This window comes from Dipodomys merriami, unplaced genomic scaffold (genome assembly GCF_024711535.1).
Source record: "Dipodomys merriami isolate MVZ:Mamm:240054 unplaced genomic scaffold, mDipMer1.0.p SCAF_373, whole genome shotgun sequence".
NCBI classification, from domain to species: Eukaryota; Metazoa; Chordata; class Mammalia; order Rodentia; family Heteromyidae; genus Dipodomys; species Dipodomys merriami.
The window spans coordinates 401848-424349 of record NW_027205304.1 but is presented as its reverse complement, the minus strand read 5'-3'; the positions used below and the strand labels follow the sequence as shown (position 1 = coordinate 424349).

The 22502-nt window shown below is 51.0% G+C and overlaps 1 protein-coding gene across 1 annotated transcript in view; it reads left to right on the top strand.

Annotated features, from left to right (window-relative positions):
• Zan (zonadhesin) overlaps positions 1–22502 on the top strand; it is a 49244-nt gene that overhangs the window by 3439 nt on the left and 23303 nt on the right. Inside the window, exons 3-23 of the mRNA XM_069989269.1 lie at positions 503–649; positions 810–1081; positions 1397–1484; positions 2233–2385; positions 4961–5125; positions 5656–5747; positions 5863–5941; positions 6035–6178; positions 7695–7966; positions 8871–8955; positions 9305–12106; positions 13394–13578; positions 15569–15710; positions 15971–16090; positions 17640–17764; positions 18213–18358; positions 18582–18725; positions 19153–19260; positions 19354–19523; positions 20985–21187; positions 22141–22282. Coding sequence (XP_069845370.1) covers positions 503–649; positions 810–1081; positions 1397–1484; positions 2233–2385; positions 4961–5125; positions 5656–5747; positions 5863–5941; positions 6035–6178; positions 7695–7966; positions 8871–8955; positions 9305–12106; positions 13394–13578; positions 15569–15710; positions 15971–16090; positions 17640–17764; positions 18213–18358; positions 18582–18725; positions 19153–19260; positions 19354–19523; positions 20985–21187; positions 22141–22282 — 5784 coding nt within the window. The remainder of the gene's footprint in view (positions 1–502; positions 650–809; positions 1082–1396; positions 1485–2232; positions 2386–4960; positions 5126–5655; positions 5748–5862; positions 5942–6034; positions 6179–7694; positions 7967–8870; positions 8956–9304; positions 12107–13393; positions 13579–15568; positions 15711–15970; positions 16091–17639; positions 17765–18212; positions 18359–18581; positions 18726–19152; positions 19261–19353; positions 19524–20984; positions 21188–22140; positions 22283–22502) is intronic.

The following is a 22502-nucleotide window of genomic DNA, read 5'->3' as shown; positions in this document are numbered from 1 at the left end:
TTTCCTAAAGTACTGTCTCCCAGACCTCTGATCCCATCCCAAACGGCAGTGTTGCCTCCCTCTAAGCTCAGAGACCCTCCTCACCTCATTTCCCAGGGTGGCTCTGTGGTCTGGCCATACCCTCCTTTGCCCTTTCCCTCTGCCCTAAGGCCTCACTGGCTCCTTTCCTTTTCTTTTTTCCCCCTTCCCTCCCTCCCTCCCTTTTTCCTTCCTTCTTTCCTTCCTTCCTTCCTTCCTCCTTCCTTCCTCTCTCTCCTTTCTTTCTCTTTCTTTCTTTCTTTCTTTCTTTCTTTCTTTCTTTCTTTCTTTCTTTCTATCCATCCTTCCTTCCTTCCTCTCTCTCCTTTCTTTCTTTCTCTTTCTTTCTTTCTTTCTATCCGTCCTTCCTTTCTTTCTTCCTTCCTTCCTTTCCTTCCTTCCTTCCTTTTTCTTCCTGCTCTCTCTCCCTCTCCCTCCCTCCTTCTCTCCTCCCCTCCTCTCTTCTCTCTCTCTCTCTCTCTAGCTATTATCACTAAGTGTGATTTTGAAGATGACAGCAAACCCCTCTGTGACTGGTCCCAAGTGTCTGCAGATGACGGGGACTGGATTCGAACCAGCGGGCCCTCCCCGACTGGCATCTCTGGGCCCCCCGGCGGGTACCCCACTGGAGGTGAGGGGCCTGTGGGAACTCCTGAGAGCGGATGGCAGGCAGTGGGCAGGAGGAGGACGGAAGCAGACACTGGGCTCAGAGCAGGGTGGGCTGGGGTGACGTTTGGGCACAACCCTTGGGGACAGCAGGACCTCAGCATCCTTGGCTCTGCCTCCTCCAGAGGGCTACTACCTGCACATGGATTCTAGAACCTTCCGGACGGGTGGAGTGGCCCGCCTGCGTAGCCCGGATATTTGGGAGCATGGCCCGCTCTGCCTGTATTTCGCCTACCACATGTTTGGCTTGTCTTGGGGCGCCCAGCTCAGACTCCTCCTGCTCATGGGGACACAGGACAACCGCCCCAAGGTGCTCTGGAAACACGTGAACACCCAGAGCCCCTCCTGGATGCCCACCACTGTCACACTGCCCGCTGAGCTGATCCTGCCTAGCCGGGTGAGGCCTGGGGCACACTTTGGGGCACACTTAGGGGCCCCCACGGGGAGGCTGGGAGTGGGGGTGGGTGCTGGGCTGGGAAAACGAGGGGAGGGGACCTGGTGGGGGGCAGGCCATCCGAGGAACAAAGGGGCAGGAAGAGAACTGGGGGATGGGGCCAGTGGCAGAGCACTTGCGTAGTGAGGGGAAAGTCCTGAGTTCAAACCCCAGCATTGCTCCTCAGAAAAATACAGGGGGAAAAAAAAAGAGGGAGTCAGGGGGCCAGGCCAAGTGGCTCACGAGGCTCGGGGTCTCTGTGCGCCCCCCATCCTACAGCTGATATTCGAGGGAATGAGGGGCAATACTCCCTTCCTGGACATCTCCCTGGACGCCCTGTCCATCCATCGAGGTACCTGCAATCGGGGTGAGTCCTTGTCTCCCCCCCTCCCCGTCACTTTCTCTCTGATCCCTGGCAAACTTCCCCTGTGGGGTGCCTCAGAACCCAGGGTCTGACCCTGAAAGTAGCCATGCATCAAGAGGGGTCCTCCTTCAATACAGACTTGTGACCCAGCTGGACATAGTAGTTCATGCCTGTAATCCCAGCTGCTCAGGAGGCTGAGGATTGAGGTTTGAAGCCAGCCCAGATGGGAAAGTCCGTAAGAGCCTGATCACTAGTTAACCAGCAAAAAGCTGGGAGTGGGACTGTGGCTCAAGTGGTAGCGTGCCATCCATGCAATAGTTTGTTTAGAGATGAGGAAACTGAGATTGAGCAAACTAATTGAGATTTGTCTCCAATTAATCAGCCAAGACGCTGGGCTGGAGGTGTGGCTTAAGTGGTAAAATGCCAGGTGTGAGCAAGAATGCCAAGGGCAGAGCAAGAGCAGGCAGCTTCCGGTTTGAGTTCAAGCCTTAGTGCACACACACAGCTCCCTCCTTCTTAATTTTTGTGCCACTACTGGGGTTTGAATTCAGGGCCTGGACACCATCCCTGGCACTCTACCACTTGAGCCACAGCTCTACTTCCATCCTTTTACTGGTTAATTGGAGAGAAGAGTCTCATGGACTTTCCTGCTCAAGATGGCTTCATGATGCTCAGATCTCAGCTTCCTGAGTAGTGGGATTACAGACATGAACCACGGTGTGTGGCTAGCCCTTCTTCTCTTCTCTCTCAGTTTGCATGATGAAAATGTGCACTTTCGACACTCTCAATGATCTCTGTGGTTGGAGCTGGATCCCCACTCCCACGGGGGCCAAGTGGGTTCAGAAGAATGGGTCATCAGGAAAGACAGGTGTGGGACCTGAAGATGACTTCTCTAGTCCTGGCCGTGAGTACTGAGCCTGCGTTGTCCTGTGACTCTCTAGGCTCCAATGACCTCCACACTTTGTAATACCTGCCTTGGGCCTAGCTAGGGAAGTTCTAGCAGCCTCAAGCTTCAGTTCAGCTTTGATGGCAGTACCACCAGCTTCCTTCACTGCTGGCTCCTGATCACCTTACCCTGGGACCCTTCACTATTCCTTCCTTCCTTCCTTCCTTCCCTACTGAGCACCTATAATGTGGTAGGCTGTATCTTGTGCACTCTTGAACCAATACACACCACAGAGGAAGGGGAGGTGAAGAGATAGTTTCCCAAACAAAGAAATAAATTACAGCTGGGTGCTGGTGGCTCATGCCTGTAATCCTAGCTACTCAGGAGATCTGATATTTGAGGATTGAGGTTCAAAGCCTGGCTAGGAAGGACAATCCAGGTGACTCTTATCTCCAATTAACTGTCAAAATGCAAAAAGTGGTGCTGGGACTCAAATAATGAAGTGCCAGCCAAGTGGAAAATCTAAAGGACAGGTCCAGGCCCTGAGTTCAAGCCCCAGAGCTGGTACAAACAACTACAAAACAAACAAAAGCCCACCCTGAATTATACAGTTAGGAGGAGGTGAACATTGCTATGGGGAAATTAAGGGAAGGACTGTGGATTTTAAATAGAGTGGCCAGGGCTGGGAAGGTGGCTCAGTGGTAGAGTGCTTGCCTTGCATGCATGAGGTCCTGGGTTCGATTCCTCAGCACCACATAAGCAGAAAAAAACACCGGAAGTGGCGCTGTGGCTCAAATGGTAGAGTGCTAGCCTGGAGCTGAAGAACTGAGAGACAGCGCCCAGGCCCAGAGTTCAGGCCCCACGACTGGACCCCCCCCCAAAAAAAATAAATAAAATAAATAGAGTGGCCAGGGTAGATTTCCCCTTAGGCCACACAAACCTGAAAGAGTTGATGGAATAAAGCACAAAAAATATTGGGAATAGGGCAGAACGTTCCAGGAAGAGGGGCTAGCTGTGCAAAGGTGAGAGAGGTTTCAGGTTCAACAAAGACTGTGATGTCAGTATCTTCACAGGGCTGGGACCCAGAGCTTGAGTGCCACGTCAGGACTGTTATTTTTATTCTCTAGCAAGGATTTGGGTCACAGTTACAACGTAATCTGCCTGATTTTATTTAAGTAATTAAATTTTGGGGGTGCTGATAACAGAATCCAGGGCCTCAATGTAGCCCAGGCTGGCCTCGAATCCACCTAATCAGTGCTGAGATTACAGCAAGCACGCCTGATTCCTTTAAAAAAAAACATTATTTTATTTTACTTTTTGTCAGTCGTGGGGCCTGAACTCTGGGCCTGTGTGCTGTCCCTCAGCTCTTCAGCTCAAGGCTAGCGCTCTACCACTTGAGCTACAGCGCCACTTCCGGCTTTTTTTTTCTTTTTGCTTATGTGGTGCTGAGGAATCGAACCCAGGGCCTCATGCATGTCAGGCAAGCACTCTACCACTGAGCCACCTTCCCAGTCCTGTCTGATTATTTTTTTAAATCTATTAATTCTTTTTAATTTCTCATAAATCGCCCCGGGAGAAAACAAGAGGAAGAGAAATGCCACCATTTTCCCAATTCCTTTCCTTCCACTTGCCTTTTCATTTCCGGCTCTCCCGCTCCCGCCATTTCCCTCCCTAACAGATTCCCTGCATCCCCAGTCAAACCCACATGCCTCAGCCAGCACGGCGGCGGGTGTGTGCGTGCACGCGTCCGCCCGGACCACACGCATGCGTGCGCGTTCCTGACAAGTCAGCAGCCTCCTTCCTTTCCCACCTAGTTACTAATTGCGTCACTGAGCAAGGTGCAAGCTAATTGGCTGTTTGGTTGGCGTCGGGGATGCGCGGGTACGCGGTTCTTTCTCCTCACGAATTTGTGTAACTAGGACAATGTCCAGTAAGTCGAAGGAAAAAAAAAAAAAAAAAGCCGAGCTTGGCGCCAGTGCTCACGTCTAGCTACTCAGGAGGCTGAGATCTGAGGATCACGGCTCGAAGCCAGGAAAGTCTGTGAGACATTTATTTTTGGTTGTGGGGCCTGAACTCTGGGCCTGGGCGCTGTCCCTCAGCTCTTCAGCTCAAGGCAAGTGCTCTACCACTTGAGCCACAGCGCCACTTCTGGCCTTTTCTGCTTATGTGGTGCTGAGGAATCCAACCAGAGCCTCATGCATGCAAGGCAAGCGCTCTACCACTGAGCCACCTTCCCAGCCCTCTGTAAGACTCTTATCTCCAGTTAGCCACCAAGAAGCTGTAAGTAGAGCACGAGCCTTGAGTGAAAAACAAAAAACTGAGAGTGCCCAGGCCCTGAGTTCAAGCCCCAGGACTGGCACAAAAAAGAAAAGAAAGAAGCTATGTTTAGGGAACCTGAAGACTCAACCTTGTGAGGACAAGGTTCTGTCCTTGGCTCCCACCAGATCCTTGCCCATGCCCTTGGGTGGGCTGCAGGCTGCGGCCAGGGGCAAAGTGAGGCCCTACCTCGGCCCTCCTGCCTCAAGGCAGCAGTTGGGGCTGAAACCCCCCTCGCTTGCAGCCACCAACCCTGACTGTCTTTTTCCTTCCACAGATGGCTTCTATATGCTCCTGGATCCCAAAAACGCAAAGCCTGGGCAGAAATCTGTTCTCCTCAGCCCCCTGAGTCAGTCTGATGGCTGCCTGACCCTTTCCTTTAATTACATCCTGTGGGGACATTCTCTTGACGCAGCTCTTCTCGTCTATGCCTCCCTGTTAGGTTAGAAGAGAGGGTTCCCCCTCTGTTTGTAGTGCCTGGGCTGCATCTCCAAAGGGATGGGTCCTTCAATGTCTGGGGAAATCTGGGGGGGGGGGGGATGTGAGATCATTCCATTAAGTGGATACTGGGAGGGCAGTGGATGCGGGGCAAGTAAAGTACCTTGGTCAGGTGCTAGCGGCTTGGCTCAATGCCTGTCATCCTAGCTATTCAGGAGGAGGCTGATATCTGGAGGATCTTAGGTTAAAGCCAGCCTGGACAGAAAGACCTCAACACTCTATATCTCCAATAAAAAGCTGGAGGTGGAGTTGTGGCTCCAGTGATAGAGTGTTAACCTTGAGTAAAAAAGCTTAAGGACATTGCCCAGGTCCTAAATTCAAACCTCAGTACCAGCGCATGTGTGCATACACCAGGAGTAGGAAAGACAGAGATTGCCTGAAGTTGAGAGATATTGGTCAGTGGTTCCCTTGACAACTGATTCTTCCATTCTCAGCCCCCTGAGGCTCACATGTCTGGTATTTTGTCCATCTTAGGCAGTATCCGGAAACACACGATCTTCTCAGGACAGCCAGGACCCACCTGGAAGCCCGTGTCCGTCAACTACACAGGGCAGGGACAGATTCAGGTATGGAAGAATTACAGAGTAAGGGGTAAAGGTCAGGTCATCCCCAAGTGCGCATGAGTTGAGGATGGGAGGGGGCAGGCTTTCCACCCAACCAGCCCTCCCCTCACTTCTCTAGTTCACCATGGTGGGCATCTTTGGAATCATCCCAGAGCCGGCGGTCGCCGTGGATGCCATAAGCATTGCTCCCTGTGGGGGTGAGTGGGAGTTGGGCCCTTCCCCAGAATGGAGTGGGGGAAATGGGAAGCATAGCTCAAGTTCCTCACACCCCTCTCTCTTGGACCTGCTAGAGAGCGTCCCTCACTGTGACTTTGAAGACAGTGCCCATCCGTTCTGCGACTGGAGCCATGTATTCAGTGATGGCGGACACTGGGCCTGGGGAAGCAAAAACCTCCCCACCATTGTGGGAGGCTCCAAAGATTCCACATATGAAGGTAAGGAGCTTTTTCTTTACCTTTTTTGTACCAGTCCTGGGGCTTGAACTCAGGGCCTGGGCACTGTCCTTGAGCTTCTTTGATCAAGGTTAGTGCTCTACCACTGGAGCCACAGCTCCACTTCTGGTTTTTGGTAGCTCATTGGAGAGAAGAGTCTCATGGACTTTCCTGCTCCAGCTGGCTTCGAACCGTGATGACCCTCAGATCTCAGGCTCCTGAGTAGCTGGTGTTGTAGGCATCAGCTGCCAGTTCCAGGTGAGGATGCCTCAAGCCAGTGAGCCGCTGCCTTTGCTCTCAGCTAGGCCTGGCTCTGGCCATGGCTGGAGGAAGCTCAGCTCCATGTTTATAGGGGTCCTTGCATGGGCCCGAGCTGAGGACAGGGCAGGCTCAATTGAGGATCTTCTAGGTTGTAGGATAACTATGACCCCCAAGAAAATGCACAGTTCCCATTTGAGTAAGCCCAAGGCTTCACAAGACTGTCTTACCAGGTGCTGGTGGCTCACACTTAAAATCCTAGCTACTCAAGAGGCTCAGGTTAGCCTGGGCAGAAAAGTCCATGACACTCTATCTCCAAAATAACTATAAAAAAATGTAGGGCTGGAGCCATGATTCAAGTGATAGAGTACCAGCCAAGAAAGCCCTGAGTTTAAACCCCAGTATTGCAAAACAAAACAAAACAAAACACACACACACACACACACAACCCCAAAACCCTGTAGGCTTAGCTCTGTGGTAGAGCATTGCCCTAGTATGCATAAGGCTCTGAGTTCAGTCCTTAGTGCTGCAAACAATTAAAAAAATGAAAATAAAAACAAAACCACCAGCCACAACTGATGATTTCTGGGTATTTCTGACTAGGTGGCAGATTTGATATTTTACTGTCTTTCCTGACTTCTTTAGTAAGAAGTCCAAAATGACCAAAGAAAAATGTAATAATAAAAGAAAAAAAAGCCAGAAGTGGCGCTGTGGCTCAAGTGGTAGAGCGTTAGCCTTGAGCTGAAGAGCTGAGGGTCAGCTCCCAGGCCCAGACTTCAGGCCCCACAACCGGACCCCCCCCCCAAAAAAAAAGAAAAAGAAAAATGTAATAATGTGGGCTTTTCATGTCTACTTGGAAAGTCAAACATCAGCTGGGTGCCAGTGGCTCATGCCTGTAATCTTAGCTACTAAGGAGGCTGAGATCTGAACATCATGGTTCAAAGCCAGCACGGACAGGAAAATCCATGAGACTCTTATTTCCAATTAATGACCAAAACGCTGGAAGAGAAGGTATGGCTCAAGTGGTAGAGTATCAGTCTTGAGGACAAAAGCTCAGGGACAGCATCCAGGCCCTGAGTTCAAGCCCCAGGATTGAAAAAAAGAAAAAAAGAAAGAAAAAGAAAAGAAAAGCCAGACATGACCACAGCAGCATGTCCTGTATGTGTGTGTGTGTGTGTGTGTGTGTGTGTGTGTTGTGAGTTTTGTATGTGTATGTTTGTTTCAGGGTGTCTCACCTTGCTGGTTCCCCTCTTTTATCCAGGAGAACACTACATTTACTTTGAGGCAGACAAGTTCTCCCGGGCAGGGCAGTCCGTCCGGCTGGGGAGCCGACCCTTCTGTGCTCCAGGGGACATCTGTGTGGAGTTTGCCTACCACATGAATGGCCTTGGAAAAGGTTCCATGCTTAAGCTGCTGTTGGGGAGTCCTGCAGGTAGTTCCCCCATTACTCTGTGGCACCGTGTTGGGGCTCAGGGCCCTGGATGGCTGAACAGCTCTGTCACTGTTCCCTCGGGATATCAACAGCCCATGCAGGTAAGATGGTGACTGGACCCTGTATATGTCTACATAGGGCATAGAGAAGGGGTCCAGGGCTTCTAGCCATTGCGGTGCATACCTATAATCCCCACTCCTTAGGAGGTGGAGATAGGATTGCAGCTTGAAACCAGCCTGAGCAAAAGCATTAACAAAGGCCATATCTCAAAACCAAGGCAGATGTGGTATCATACCATATGACCATAACCTGGCTAACTGAGAAGTGGAGGTAGGAGGATCTCAGTCCAAAATTGACTTGGAGCTGGGCACTGGTGGCTCATGCCTATAATCCCACCTACTCAGGAGACTAAGATCTGAGGATCATGGTTCAAAGCCAGCCTGGGCAGGAAAGTCTGTGAGACTCTTATATATGATTAATCAAAAAAAAAAAAAAAAAACAGAAATGGAGCTGTGCCTCAAGTGGTAGAGTACTAGCTTTGAGCACAAAAGCTCAGGAACAGTGCCTACACCCTAAATTCAAGCCCCTGGATATCACACACACACACACACACACACATGCGCACGCGCGCGCGCACACACACACACACACACACACACACACACACATAAATAACATAGATAGATTCTGGCCAAAAATGCACATGCAAGACTGTATATTTGAAACAGTAGAAAAGCAGCATAGCTCAGTGGGTAGAACAATTGCTTAGCAAGAGTCAGGCCCTGAGTTCAGTCCTCAATATGACCAAAAAAGAATGTGGATGTGGAGGTGTGTCCAAGGCTGGGTTCCGTAAAGGTAGCAGAGAGGAGGTACGTTTAGGATTCAAGTGGCATAGGCTGTTCAGGCTATTGAGGCACAGGTGGCAGGTTGGCAGGGGGTGTGCCCAGACAGAGGTACTGAGTTGCCAGCATTTCCTTTCTTCTTTTCCTCTTTACTTTCATTCAGCTGTTTTTTGAGGCAACCCGGGGTAGCAACTCTGCCTTCCTCGTTGCCGTGCGTTTTATTAAGATCAGCCACAGACTCTGTGGAGGTAAGATGGCCACTCAAGGCCTTTTCCATGACCCACATTCACTGCAAGGCCACTGTGCCCAACATGGGTTCTGGGGTTCTGTTACCTCTATCTTTCCTGGAACATGAGTTCCTGGGACTCCATTCACAACCTGAAAATGCATGACCCACTGTCTTGCTTGTATTTGAGCTTCCTGAACCCAACGTAGTATTGCATACACAGGTGAGGACCTCTGTTCAATGTTTAAGGGAGTAAAGGTTAGAGATCAGAGGTGACTTTGAGCCCACTTATTCCAGTTAGGGGTAGTAAAAGAAGGCTGTGTATGATTGCAACTGAACTCCAAGCTTTTGTTTTGTTTTGTTTTTCTCAGTGGTCACTACCACAGCAGTACCCACGTTGACAATGGTTTCTACTGGACCTATAGTTCCGCCACATGAGCCTTCTACAACGATGATTCCCTCAGGAGAACCCACTGTCCCTGCAGAAGAGCCAGTTGTCTTGACAGAAAAGCCCACTTTCTCCACTGAAAAACCCACTCTCCCCATTGAGAAACCCTTAGTGACCACAGAAAAGCCCGCCATTCCCACAGAAGGAGCCATGGTCCCAGCCCAAATGACTACCATATCCCCAGCTGAAGCAGCGCCAGCCCCAGCTGAAGTGACCACGGAGGCAGCCACATTTCCAGTCGAATCAACCACAGAACCAGCCACAGTTCCAGTGGGATCGACCACACAACCAGCCTTGTTTCCAGCTGGATTCACCCCAGAAACAGCAGCCACATTTCCAGCTGGATCAACCACAGAACCAGTCAAGTTTCCAGCTGGGTCAACCATGGAAGCAGCAGCCACATTTCCAGCTGGATCGACCATGGAATCAGCCATATTTCCAGCTGGGCCTACCATAGCAGCAGAAGCCACGGTTCCAGCTGAATCAACCACAGAAACAGTCATGTTTCCAACTGGATCAACAATGGAAGCAGCAGCCACATTTCCAGGGGGATCAACCACAGAAATAGTCATGTTTCCAGCTGAGCCTTCCATGGTATCAGAAGCCACATTTCCAGGAGAATCAACCTTGGAAACAACCACATTTCCGGCTGGATTGACCACTGGACCAGCCATGTTTCCAGCTGGGCCTACTGTGGTAGAAACAGCCACATTTTCAGGGGGATTCTCCCCAGAAGCAGCCACATTTTCAGGTGGACCAACCACAGAACCAGCCATGTTTCCAGCTGCGCCTACTGTGGTAGAAACAGCCACATTTTCAGGGGGATCCTCCCCAGAAGCCGCCACATTTTCAGGTGGACCAACCACAGAACCAGCCATGTTTCCAGCTGCGCCTACTGTGGTAGAAACAGCCACATTTTCAGGGGGATCCTCCCCAGAAGCCGCCACATTTTCAGGTGGACCAACCACAGAACCAGCCATGTTTCCAGCTGCGCCTACTGTGGTAGAAACAGCCACATTTTCAGGGGGATCCTCCCCAGAAGCAGCCACATTTTCAGGTGGACCAACCACAGAACCAGCCATGTTTCCAGCTGGGCCTACTGTGGTAGAAACAGCCACATTTTCAGGGGGATCCTCCCCAGAAGCAGCCACATTTTCAGGTGGACCAACCACAGAACCAGCCATGTTTCCAGCTGGGCCTACCGTGATAGCAGAAGCCACATTTCCAGGAGGATCCACCCCAGAAGCAGCCACATTTCCAGGTGGACCAACCACAGAACCTGCCATGTTTCCAACTGGGCCTACTGTGGTAGCAGAAGCCACGTTTCCAGGGGGATCAACCTTAGAAACAACCACATTTCCAGCTGGATTGACCACCGAACCAGCCATGTTTCCAGCTGGACCTACTGTGGTAGAAACAGCCACATTTCCAGGGGGATCCTCCCCAGAAGCAGCCACATTTCCAGGTGGATCAACCAAAGAACCTGCCATATTTCCAGCTAGGCCTACCGTAGTAGTAGAAGCCACATTTCCAGGGGGCTCCTCCCCAGAAGCAGCCACATTTCCAGGTGGACCAACCACAGAACCTGCCATGTTTCCAGCTGGGCCTACCGTGGTAGCAGAAACCACATATCCAGGGGGATCCTCCCCAGAAGCAGCCACAATTCCAGCTGGATTGCCCACGGAAACAGCTTCTGTTTCAGTTCAATTGACCACTGAACAAGTTCCAGCCCCAGTCCCAGCTGAAGTAGCCTCAGAAGCAACCAACATCCTGTTCAAAACGACCACAACCACAGGAACTGTCACGGTCCTACTTGGAGCAACCACTGTAACAAGCACATTTCCAACACAAACAGTCACAGAGGCTGCCACGGTCCCAATGGGAGTGACTACTGAAATGACCACAGTCCCAATGGGAACAACCCCTGAAATGACTATGGTCCCAACGGAAGCAACCACTGAAACAACTACCTTTCCAACACAAGCAGTCACAGAATCTACCACAGTCCCACCTGAAGTGCCCATGGTCCCAGTGGAAGCGGCCACTGAAAAACCTGCTGTCCTTACAGAGAAACCCACCCTCCCAACCCTAACACCCACGGTCCCCACAGAACAGCCCACGGTCCCCCCAGAAAAACCCACTGTCCCCCCAGAAAAGCCCATGATCCCCACAGAAAAGCCTATGATCCCCACAGAAAAGCCCATGGTCCCCCCAGAAAAGCCCATGATCCCCACAGAAAAGCCCATGGTCCCCACAGAAAAGCCCATGGTCCCCACAGAAAAGCCCATGATCCCCACAGAACAGCCCATGGTCCCCACAGAAAAGCCCACGGTCCCCACAGAAAAGCCCATGATCCCCACAGAAAAGCCCATGATCCCCACAGAAAAGCCCATGATCCCCACGGAACAGCCCATGGTCCCCACAGAAAAGCCTATGGTTCCCACAGAAAAGCCCACAATCCCCACAGAAAAGCCCATGGTCCCTACTGAAAAGCCCACAGCCCCCTCTCAAAAGCCCACGATCCCCACCAAAAAGCCCACAGTCCCCACTCAAAAGCCCACGATCCCCACCAAAAAGCCCACAGTCCCCACTCAAAAGCCCACGATCCCCACCAAAAAGCCCACAGTCCCCACTCAAAAGGCTACTCTCCCCACTCAGTCAACAGTATGGGCCTCAGGAACCAGCCAGGCCCCATCCACCACCAGAAATGCTACACTCACCACAGGTATGCAGGGTTGGGTCTCCAGTAGGGGGCACAGTAGGCAGGAGGAATTTGGGGAGAGGAATTTTCTTAGTAGAAATACTGCCCTGGATACAGAGATGAGTTAGTCCTGGGGAACTTTTTTTTATAAAAGAATAAAGACTGAGCCAGGCATTGGTGGCTCACGCCTGTCATCCTAACTACTTAGAAGGTTGAGCTCCAGAGAATCTCAGTTCAAAGCCAGCTAAGGCAGAAAAGTTTTGTCAGACCCTCTCTCTCTCACCACGCTCTGTCTCTGTCTCTGTGTCTGTCTCTCTCTCACTGTCTCTGTCTGTGTCTGTCTGTCTGCCTGCCTGTCTGTCTGTCTGTCTGTCTCTCTCTCGCTCTCTCGCTCTCTCGCTCTCGCTCTCTTACTCTATCTCTTTCGCCAGTCCTAGTGCATGAACTCAGGGCTTGGGCTGTCCCTGAGCTTCTTTTGCTCAAGGCTAATGCTCTACCATTTGATCCACAGCACCACTTCTGGCTTTCTCTGAGTAGTTTATTGGAGATAAGAGTCTCATGGACTTTCTTGCCCAAATTGGCTTCAAACCACAGTCCTCGGATCTCAGCCTCCTGAGTACTCCTCCCCCTTCCTCCTCCTCCTCCTCTTCTGCCAGTACTCAAGGCCTTGCACTGTCCCTTTTCATTCAAGGATGGCCCTTTACCAATTGAGCCACAGCACCACTTCTGGCTTTTTGTTAGTTAATTGGAGATAAGAGTCTCTGGAACTTTTCTGCACAGGCTGGCTTCAAACCATGATCCTCAAATCTCAGCTGCCTAGGTAGCTAGGAAGGCAGGCGTGAGCCACTGGTGACTGGTTTACGTGATTTTCTCTTTGAGTAGTGTCTTCAAGACCTCTCTGTGTTGTAATGAGTCAGAGCTGTGTCTTTTTTTTTTTTTTTTTTTTTTTTTTGGTCATGGGGCTTGAACTCTGGGCTTGGGCGCTGTCCCTCAGCTCTTCAGCTCAAGGTGTACACTCTACCGCTTGAGCCACAGTGCTACTTCCAGTTTTCTAGTGATTTATTGGAGATAAGAGTCACAGACTTTCCTGCCTGGGCTAGCTTTGAACCATAATCCTCAGATCTCAGCCTCCTGAGTAGCTAGGATTACAGGTGTGAGCCACTGGCACCTGGCTTAGAGCTTGTTCCTTGAGGCAGGATAAATACAGGCCTTCTTTAGAGAAGAATTTGATTTCAGGGGTGGTGGAGGGATGGGGAGGCTTTGAGGACCAGCTGTGGATTAAAGGCTTGACAGTGGCTCTTTTCTTCTCAGTGAGTTGCCCTCCAAATGCCCACTATGAACCCTGTATGTGCCCTGCATCCTGTGAGAACCCCAAGCCCACTTGTGAGCCACACTGCTCACCAGGCTGTATCTGCAATCAAGGCTTTTTGTTTAGCCAGAACAACTGCATCAGTGCCTTGTCCTGTCATTGTTTCTACAGTAACAGATACTATCAGGTAAGGTTGCAGGATGCTGGGCTCCAGGAGGGAGGTTGATGGAGGAACTCCTGGGTCCCAATGGCAGCTGCTTGTCCCAAAGACTCAGCTTAAAGCCCTATGAAAGAAGGACCAACAGGTCCTTCAACATGTGAGGTTCGTTTGGTTTCAGTAGTACTGGAGCTTGAACTCAGGGCCTGTCTTGCTAGGCAAGTACTCTACTTCATGGGCTGGCTTCGATGAAGATCCTCAGATTTTGCCTCTTGAGTAGCTGAGATTACAGGTGTGAGCCATTAACACCGGGCTTGGATTGTTGTGGCTAGGATGAGAGGCATAGACCACTAGCTTCCAGCTTTTTTTTTTTTTTTTTTTTTTGGTCCGGTTGTGGGGTCTGAACTCGGCCTGAGTGCTGTCCCTCAGCTCTTCAGCTCAAGACTAGCACTCTACCACTTGAGCCACAGAGCCACTTCCGGCTTTTTTTTTTTCTTTTTGCTTATATGGTGCTGAGAAATAGAACCCAGGGCCTCAGGCATGCAAGGCAAGCGCTCTACCACTGAGCCAACTTCCCAGCCCCAAGCTTTTTTTTTTTTCTTCGCCATTCCTGGGGCTTGAACTCAGAGCCTGAGCATTGTCCTTGAGCTTTTTTTTTTTTTTTTTTTTTTTTTGGTCGTAGGGCTTGAACTCAGGCTTGAGTGTTGTTCCTCAAGGCTAGTGCTCTACCACTTGAGCCACAGTGCCACTTCTGGTTTTCTGGTGGTTTATTGGAGATAAGAGTCTCACAGACTTTTGTGCCCATGCTAGCTTTGAACCACCATCCTCATATCTCAGCCTCCTGAATAGCTAGGATTACAGGTGTGAGCCACTAGCACCTGGCTTGTCTCTGAGCTTTGAGGGGGATGGAGGGGAAGGGGAGAGTGGGAGGGAATTGAGGCAGAGAGAGGAGTGTTAAGGAAGCAGGGTGCTGGTAGCTCACACAAGTAATCCTAACTACTCAAGAGGCTGAGATCTGAGGATCATGGTTCAAAGTCAGCCCAGGCAGGAAAGTCCATGATACTTATTTCCAATGAACCACCAGCAAACCAGAAGTGGAGCTGTGGCTCAAAGTGGTAGAGCCCCAGCCTTGAGCAAAAGAGCTCAGGGACAGCACCCAGGTCCTGAATTCAAGCCCTATGAGGGACAAAAAATTAAGTCTCATGGACTTTCTTGCCTGGGCTGGCTTTGAATTGCAATCCTGGGTAACTAGAATTACAGGCGTGAGTCACCGGTGCCAGCAATAGATACTCATTTCATGTTTCTGAAAAGCACAAGGAAGCTGGTCATTGGTGGCTTCTAGTATCCTACCATCTAGAGAGGACTGAGGTTAGAGTTCAATCCAGGCAGAAAAATTCAGGAGACCTTTTTAATTGAGAGCAGAATGCAGTGGTACCTGCACACATCCAGGCAAAGTTCAATACTCCAGTCAGGTGTCTAACCTCTGTCATCCTAATTACTCAGGAGGTTGAGATGTAAGGATCACAGTTTGAAGCCAGCCCAATTAGGAAAGTCTGGGAAACACTTATCTCCAAGTAAGCATCAAAAAGCTGGAGGTAAAGGTGAAGATGAAGATGAAGAGGTAGAGCGCCCAGGTTTTGAGTTCAAGCCCCAGGACTGGCACGAAAGAAAGGGGGGGGGACAGAGGGAAGAAAGGAAGAAAGGAAGGAAGGAAAGAAAGCAAAAGCAAACCCGCAAAATTAAAATAACCCAGAGTTATGGATGTCAGGAGATCCTCACATGTTCTGAGAAAGTTACACTTAAGCTGAATTCTGCAGAATGATTTGGAACTATGGAGATGAAGAATATTTCAGCATGCTAAACCAGCCTGTGCAAACAGCCCCGGGTAGTGGGGATATCAGGGGGAGGAATGTGAGGTGGGGGGGAGCTTGAGCAAGTTCAAGTCTACGCCTGGTCAAGGAGGAAGAAGAGGAAGGGCCCAAGAGTGATGGCTTTGTGACTCCGGGTCCCTTGCCTCCAGCCTGGAGAAGAGTGGTTCAACTCTAACTGCTCAGAGCGCTGCCGTTGTTCATCTGGGGGCCAGATAGAGTGCCAGAAAGCTCAGTGCAAGGCTAACATGGTGTGTGAGCTGAGGGACCACAAGCATGGATGTTACCCTTTCGGTGAGTGCTGTCAGCCAGGGTGGACACATCAGGGGAAGGGTGGGGCCAGGGAACTGGGCGTGTCTCCTAGGGGCAGAGCAATGGAACTGGGCGTGTCTCCCTGGGTGGCGCCAGAGAGCTAGGTGCGTCTCCAGAAGTGGGGGTGGGGGACCAGGACTACTGGGGGAGGGAGCTGGACGTGCCTCCCTGGGCGGCACAGAGCTGGGATGTAGGAAGGTTAGCAAAGCAGCTTATCTAGTCCCCATTTGTTTCCTGGGCAGGATCTGCCACTTGTGTGGTCTATGGAGCTCTTCATTATGTTACCTTTGATGAGAGGCACATTGGCTTCACTGGCAGGTGCACCTACATCTTGACACAAAGTTGTCACAACAAGACAACAGGTGGGACCTTGGGAAGGCCTGAGGCCAGAGGTGCCAGGCATGGTTGGCATGGTGGGTCTACAGGGCAGGGCTGGGATAACAAGCCATATTGAAGCAAGCTCTTCTGCATTGCAAGGAGTAGGGCATGCAACCCATGGGTCCGCCCTTCTCAAACTGAGATTATTGGGGGAAAGGGCATTCGAGATGAGCACTATTGAGGGTCCCCTGGCATAATGATAATCATGGAAAAAGAGGCCTCAGAAGATGCAGCCTCCCAGAGGGAGTTCCTTTCCACTGGGTAGGGAAGACCTGTTCTGAGAGGCAGGCTCTTCTGGAGAAGGGCAAATGTGCCCTCCAGAATAAGCAAACAGCATGTGTAAGCTGGGCACTGGTGCTCACACATGTAATCCTCCCTACTCAGGAGGCTGAGATCTGAGGATAGTGGTTCAAACCCAGCCCAGTCCAGAAAGCCCATGAAACTCTTTATTTTTTTAATTTTTAATTTTAATTTTTTTTTTTGGTCAGTTGTGGGGCTTGAACTCGGCCTGAGTGCTGTTCCTGAGCTCTTCAGCTCACGCTCTACCACTGGAACCACAATGCCACTTCCGGTTTTCTGGTGGCTAATTGGAAACAAGTCTCATGGGCTTTCCTGCTCAGGCTGGCTTTGAGTCACGATCCTCAGATCTCAGTCTCCTGAATAGTTAGGATTACTGGTGTGAGCCAGTAGTGCCCAGCTCCATGAAACTTTTTTTTTGGGGGGGGGGGGGGGTCCGGTTGTGGGGCCTGAACTCTGGGCCTGGGTGCTGTCCCTCAGCTCTTCACTCAAGGCTAGCGCTCTACCGCCGGGTGCTGGTGGCTCACGCCTGTAATCCTAGCTACTCAGGAGGCTGAGATCTGAGGATCGCGGTTCAAAGCCAGCCCGGGCAGGAGAGACCGTGAGACTCCTATCTCCAATAAACCACCAGAAAACCGGAAGTGGCGCTGTAGCTCAAGTGGTAGAGCGCTCGCCTTGAGCTGAAGAGCTGAGGGACAGCGCCCAGGCCCAGAGTTCAAGCCCCACGACCGACAAAAAAAAAAAAAAAAAAAAAAGGCTAGCACTCTACCACTTGAGCTACAACACCACTCCCGGCTTTTTTCTTTTTGCTTATGTGGTGCTGAGGAATCGAACCCAGGGTCTCATGCATGCAAGGCAAGCGCTCTACCACTGAGCCACCTTCCCAGCCCTCCATGAAACTCTTATCTTCAATTAACTACCAAAAATGCTGAAAGTGGAGTTGTGCCTTACCTGGTAGAATGCTAACCTTGAGCAAAGAAGCTGAGAGACAGCATCCAGACTCTGAGTTCAAACATGAGCCCAGCATGTGTAAATGACCTGTGGTAGGAATGTCAGGTGGATGGAGGTAAATAAGTTTAGATCTGGGCTTGAGAAAAAGGACATGTCCCCTGAGTGAAGTAGAGGGCGACAAAACCCAACTAATGGAGCTGTGGAACTGTGCGTATAGCTCTCAGCTCCTAAATCCTGGTTAAATGAACCCCAGGGCTCTGTTCTTCCCTCTCTCTCCCCACTCAGAACCATTCTTCAGGGTGACGGCTGAGAATGAGAAGCGAGCCTTGGAAGGTGTGTCTTGCCTGAGTAAAGTCTACGTGGCCTTGTCAGAGACCTCCATTACCCTGCTCAAGGGCAGACGCATACTGGTGAGCCCGGGGTCCACCTATCTGCTATGACCACCAGGCCTGACTGTGTATGACTGTGTACAGCTTTCAATTAACAATGATGGCAAGCTAAACATCTGTAGATCACACCTTTAAGCCTAGTATTCCAGTGGCTGAAGTCTGAGGATCGCTGTTTGAAGCCAGCCTGGACAGGAAAGTTTGTGAGACTCTTCTCTCCAATAAACCACCAAAAATCTAGAAGTAGAGCTGTGGCTTAAGTGGTAGAGCACCAGCCTTGAGCACAAAAGCTCAGGAATAGTGTCCAGGCCCTTGAGTTCAAGCCCAGGACTGGCAGACACTAAAAAAGATGACAAAGCTCTGAAGGCCACACAGGTCACACCTTCCAACCATGGGGGTGGGAGGGGAGTCTTAGGGTCCTCTGTGATCCTCCCCCCCCCAAGGTCAGTCTCTTGTCTCCTTCATCTGCCAGGTTGGGAATGAGCATGTGGACCTCCCAGTAATGCTTTCTAATGACACCTACATGACTCTGAGCGGTCGGTTCATCGTACTTCAGACGCCATTTGGTTTGACTGTGCGGTGGGACGGCGACCAGCAGCTGTTTGTGACAGTGACCAGGTGAAAAAGCATTGCCATTTCAAAACCTCCCAAAGGTAAACAGGGAGACAGGAGGAAATGGGGTAACAGCAGGGAGTATACACCCAGCCTTGGGAAGATGCTGGAAAGACTGGTCCACAGTGCATGCCACAAGTTGGCCACTTGTAGGCCCCACAGCTGGCTGACCCCTTGCCTGTGGTCCCTGCTGACGGAGGCCCCTTCTCCCCACTGTCCTGCCCCATAGTACCCATGCAGGCCACCTCTGTGGTTTATGTGGAAACTACGATGGAGAAAGCGGTAATGACTACCTGAAGCCCGATGGCAGCCCGGCCCAGGATGCAGAGGAGCTGGGCCACAGCTGGCAGGTGGCCCACAACGAAAGCAAGGAGTGAGTGAGAGATCCCCACCCCCCCGCCCCGCAAACTGGGGACCAACTAGAGCCAGGCATGGTGGTGCACATCTGTAATCCCAGCACTCAGGAGGCTAAGACAGAAGGACCAAATGAGACCTGGGCAGACAAGTCTATGATACTCTTATCTCCAGTTAACCAGCAAAAACTCAGAAGCGGAGCTGTGGTTCAGGTTGTAGAGTTGTCAGCCTTGAGTAGAAAAAGCTAAGGAACAGCACTCAGGCCCTGAGTTCAAGAACCAATACTGCTGCCTTTAAAAAAAAAAAAAAAAAAGGACTGACTCCACTTTCCCTTTTCCCTCTTCCTCTCTGGAGACTCCAACTTTTCTTAGTCTTTCTAACTGCTAGCTCAGGGCTCACCTGGAAGCAAAACATGGCCATTAGTGCTTGAGCTAGGTCTCTCCTAGGTGCGAGAAGAGAAACGAAACTGTCGCCGTTTGTGCCCCTGAGGTGCTCACCACCCTATCAGGACCGGCTTTCTGTGGCCAGCTCACCCTGCCCGATGGAATCTTTGAGTATGGAGGTGGAGAGGGCAAGGGTGCAGGGGGTTGCTGGGTGCCCCCAGGTTTGGCCACTCCTAACCTCTAACCCCCCCACCCCCTCCCCAGGACATGCCTGAACCGTCTGAAGGCTACTTCCTTCTTTGACAACTGCGTGTCAGACATGTGTAGTTTCCAAGGAGTCCAAACCATGCTCTGTGCTCACATATCCACATTGACGGCCATCTGCCAGAGCGCCGGCCTGCCCGTCCGGCCCTGGAGGGAATCCAGCTTCTGCCGTGAGTTGTGCCCACAGGCAGGATGGAGCCTGGGTGCCCACAGACTTGGGGTGCAACCTGGTTGAACCTCACAGGTCCACACCAGGACAGGGACACGGGCAGAGGCAAAAAGATCAATCACAGTCATTTTAAGGGCTGAGCACCCAGCCCCGTAGCGGGACCCTTGCCCACCATGAAGTAGAGCGTCATTCCTAGCATGGCAAGAAAAAAGAAAATCATAGTCCTGTGAAAACTCCAAAGGGGCAGGAGTGGCGATTCATACCTGTAATCCAAGCTACCTGGAAGGTGGAGATAGGAAAATCAAGATTGGGGGCAAAAATATCAAATATATACACGTATATATCTATGTATATGTATATGCATGTATTTATGGAGACATATATGCTTATATATTGTATATGTATATACATGTGTGTTATATATGTGTATATATGTATATATGTTACACACATATTTCTGAGTCCCTTATCTCAACAGATAAGCCAGGCATGATGGTACAGCTGTAATCTCATTTTCTCAGGAACCATAAGTAGGAGGATCCCTGGTCCAAGGCCAGCCTGGGGAAAAAAAGCATAGAACGCTATCTGAAAAATAACTAAAGCAAGAAGGGCTGGGGGCATGGCTCAAGTTGAAGAGCACCTGTCTAGCAAACACAAGGCTTTGAGTTCAGTCCTCCCAGAGCCTAGAGTTGGGGGGCATCAGTAGAGAGGCTGAACCAGGGGGGATCATGAGTTGGTTTGAGGCCATCCTGAACTACATAGGGAAACTCAGAGACACTGGGAGGGAGAGGGAACACTCAGCTACCGTAGGAATTTTTGGCGTTATGTGTGTGTCAGTTTGGGGACTTGAACTCAGGGTCTGGGCACTTTTTTTCACTCAAGACTGGTGACACTCTTCCATTTGAGCCACAGCACCACTTTGGGCTTTTTGGTGGTTAATTCGAGGTAAGAGTCTCATGGACTTTTCCTGCCTTGGCTGGCTTTGAACTATGATCCCCAAGTCTCAGCCTCCTGAGTAGCTGGGATGACAGGCATGCGCTTGCTCCTGCTTGCCTAGCCCCCCACTTCCTGCTTCATCGCAGGTGTATGTGGGGTATATCCACAGTGGCATGGTGAATCTCTTCTTGTGTGGCTCAGTCTGCTTCTGTGGAGACATCTGGGCAGTTTCTTGGCACAGGAAGCTGGCTTAGCTTCTAGAAGCTGTGCCCTGCAGGGCACTGGGGTCGGCTAGGCTTCTGCCCAGCTTCTCAAAGCTTCTCAAGACTAGCCAGAGTCTCACAAGGCCTGGAGCCTTGTGGACAAAGTTGGTTCCCTTTTCTACCCTAATTCTTCCTTGTTGTTCATTCGTAGTTTTTGGTGGGACTAAGATTTGAACTCAAGGCCTCTTGCTTGCCTTGAGCCATTCCTCCAGTCCTCCCCTTGTCTCAGCTTCTCCTTCTTACCCACACTTCTCCCTCTACAGCCCTGGCCTGCCCCCCCAATAGCAGGTACTCCCTGTGTGCCAAGCCATGCCCAGAGACCTGCCAGGCAAAGTTAACGCAGAAGCCCTGCCCATACCCGTGTGTGGAGGCCTGCGAGTGCAACCCTGGCTTCATCCTCAGCGGCTCCCAGTGCGTCCACCGGAGCCAGTGCGGGTGCCTCACCTCATCAGGGCGGTACTTGAAGGTGAGCAGTTGGGATGAGCCTTTTCGGCCCTCCCTGTCACCAGAATGGATTGACTCCCTTCTAGGGCCTTCCACAGAGCCCAGAGCAAGAGACAGGAGATAAGAGACCAGGGAAAACCAGGGAATTTAGAGCTTCGATTAGGGAAAGTAGTTTGATTTCTCTCCCCTCCTTTCTCCTTCCTTCCTCCCCTCTCCCCTGCCCTCTGGCTTTCTGGTGGTTAGACTCCCATGGAGTCCTACCCTGTCCCAGATTTGAACTTCAATCCTCCGCTTCCAGCTTTCTGAGTAGCTAGGATTACAGGCCTGAGACACCTGATCCCCAATCTGATGCCTCTTGCTGCCTTCTTTGTCTAGGCCTCACTTGAGGTTTGAGAATGGCCCTAGGGCCAACAAAGGACTGAGACACACAGGTGGCCTTCCATTTCTGAAGGCTCCTTCCCATGCTGGACCCTGAATACTTTATATTTGCTGGAGCTAGGACCTTGCGCATGCTAAGCAAGCACCCTAAGGTTGAGGACCCTGTCTCTGTGGGAGCCTACCTGCCTATCTTCCTTCCTTCCTTCCTTCCTTCCTTCCTTCCTTCCTTCCTTCCTTCCTTCCTTCCTTCCCTGCTTCTCTCTCTCTCTCTCTCTCTCTCTCTCTCTCTCTCTCTCTCTCTCTCTCTCTCTCTCTCTCTCTCTCTCTCTCTCTCTCAGATTTTTGAGGCAGTGTCTCTCTTTATAGTCCAAGCTGGTCTGGAACTTGCAACCTTGCACCTCAGCCTCCCAAGTACTGGGATTACAGGCATGCACTACTATGCCCAGCTTAGTGCCAGCTTTTTTTTTTTCTTCTTCCCTGCAGCAAAGCATGGAGCTTCAGGTAGACAGGGTGTCCTCTGGGTCAGCCAGCCATGGGAATTGCAGTGGGATTTGGAGAGCAAACCTGGGACCCACTGTTCTCTCTTCCTTCCACCAGCTTGGGGATGTGTGGTACAAGCCCAACTGCAAAGAGATCTGCGTATGTGGCAGCAACCACAAAATTCGCTGCCATGCCTGGAATTGTACGGCCCAGGAGACCTGCAGATGGAAAGACGGCAGCTATGGCTGCCATGCCTTAAGTGAGCAGTCAGACAGGGTGGGAACAGAGGAAGGCCAGAAGTAGCTTCCCCAGAGAGCCAAGGCCCAGCCACCATTAGTCAGCAGTTACTTGAGATAGAGCAACTTAAAGAAAGGGGGAGGGGCATTCTATTATTCACTTTAGTTTCTTTTATTTCAGGGAAATTGAGCTCAGGGCCTTATGTGTGCTAGGTAGGCGCTCTACCACTTGAGCCAGGCTCC